General features: G+C 44.6%; 1 protein-coding gene across 1 annotated transcript; it reads left to right on the forward strand.

Moving 5' to 3' along the window:
* Positions 1-541: 541 nt before the first annotated feature.
* On the forward strand, positions 542-1,477 carry LOC115647864 (olfactory receptor 51G2-like). The gene has a single exon (XM_030554737.1). The coding sequence runs from the start codon at positions 542-544 to the stop codon at positions 1,475-1,477; it is 936 nt and encodes a 311-aa protein (XP_030410597.1).
* Positions 1,478-1,709: the final 232 nt, after the last annotated feature.

Here is a 1,709-nt window from a genome sequence, read left to right on the forward strand (position 1 = left end):
TCACAACTGTAAATGCACATAGTGCACAATAGGCTGTGGAACTCCCAGCTCAAGATATCTATGGGACCAAGAGCTTAGCAGGCTTCAAAGAGGGATAAGATGTTTATATGGATAAAAAAATAAATCCCATTAAGGTTGTTAGGATCTCTTTTAAAAAGTCTTGGAAGAGCTCTAAGCCTTCCTGATTTACACCACCAAATATGTCTAAGTAGTGGGTGTCAGGGGGAAATATTCCCTGGCAGCAGGAAATCTCATAGCTGCCTATTGCAAGACTTGTTCTACTTTCCACTGAAGAATCTAGGAAATGGATACTAAATACTGAGCTGAATGGACCAGATGTCTGATCCAGTCTGGCAGTGCCTATCTTCCTGGTGGTGGTGAAAATCCAAGACTATGTAGTTGCTCATTTTCCTTGAGATCCTGGGAGCCTCTAGACTTGCATTGAGAGCAGAAAGATATCTCCTTAATTTTCATCTCGTCTCCTGTTATTTCTCCTTTCAGAATCTAAAGTTCAAAACTCCCTGTGCCTGCCCAGGACATTATGTCAGCTGTCAATGACACCAAATTCAACTCTGCAGTGTTCCTTCTCACTGGGATACCAGGGCAGGAGGATGTCCATCTCTGGATTTCTATCCTCTTCTGTTTAACGTATGTTATTTCGATAGTAGGAAATTCAGTCATTCTCTTCATTATAAAAACAGATCCAACCCTCCATGAACCCATGTACATTTTCCTTTCCATGTTGGCCATCACAGACCTTGGCTTATTGATAGCCACCATGCCGACGATATTAGGCATATACTTGTTTAACTCTAGGGAAATCAGATTTAATGCCTGTTTTACACAGTTGTTCTTTATTGGCTCACTTCGATGCATTGAATCTTCTGTACTCTTGCTGATGGCCTTTGACCACTTCATCGCAATCTGTAACCCACTGAGCTATGCTTCCATCTTAACCCTGCCTAGAATAGCCAAGATGGGACTGGTGTGTGTGCTAAGAGGAATAGCCGTAATATTCCCACTCCACCTTCTCCTGAAACGGTTCCAATACTGTGGAGACAATGTCCTCTCCCATTCCTGCTGTGCGCACCAGGAAGTCATGAAGTTGGCTTGTTCAGACAACAAATTCAACAACCTCTATGGCTTGTATCTTTCATTCTTAATAATGGGGTTGGATTCACTGCTCATCTTCCTCTCGTATGTGATGATCCTCAAAACAGTGCTGAGCATTGTGTCACAGACAAAGTGTCTTCGGGCCCTGAACACCTGTGTCTCCCACCTCTGTGTAGTCCTGCTTTTCTACAATTCAGAGATTGGTTTGTCTGTGATACACAGATTTGGGAACAGCTCGACTCACCTGCTTCAGGTTCTCCTGGGCTACGTCTACCTTCTGGTCCCGCCCCTTATGAACCCAGTCGTGTACAGCATGAAAAGCAAACACCTTCGATTGAGGATAATCAGATTGTTCGTCAAGTGAAGCGTCAGTTCATCACCCAGTTCCAGCAGTGGTGACACAGGAGAGGAAAAACCCAGGACACAGACACTTATTCCATCCTGGACCCTTACATCTGAGACAAGATGAGCTACTTATCTCCTCTCTATAGAAAGAGATTGAGATGGGGTCTAAGGCTTGGAGGAATGGGAAAGAGACTGCCCACACCTGCTGGTGAGTGACGACAGCACACGGGGAAGGAGATCAAGGCAGGCAG

This window comes from Gopherus evgoodei, chromosome 1 (assembly GCF_007399415.2).
Source record: "Gopherus evgoodei ecotype Sinaloan lineage chromosome 1, rGopEvg1_v1.p, whole genome shotgun sequence".
NCBI classification, from domain to species: domain Eukaryota; kingdom Metazoa; phylum Chordata; order Testudines; family Testudinidae; genus Gopherus; species Gopherus evgoodei.

Coding starts and splice junctions, on each gene's coding strand:
- LOC115647864 (XM_030554737.1), top strand. CDS start 542: ATGTCAGCTGTCAATGACACCAAATTCAACTCTGCAGTGTTCCTTCTC.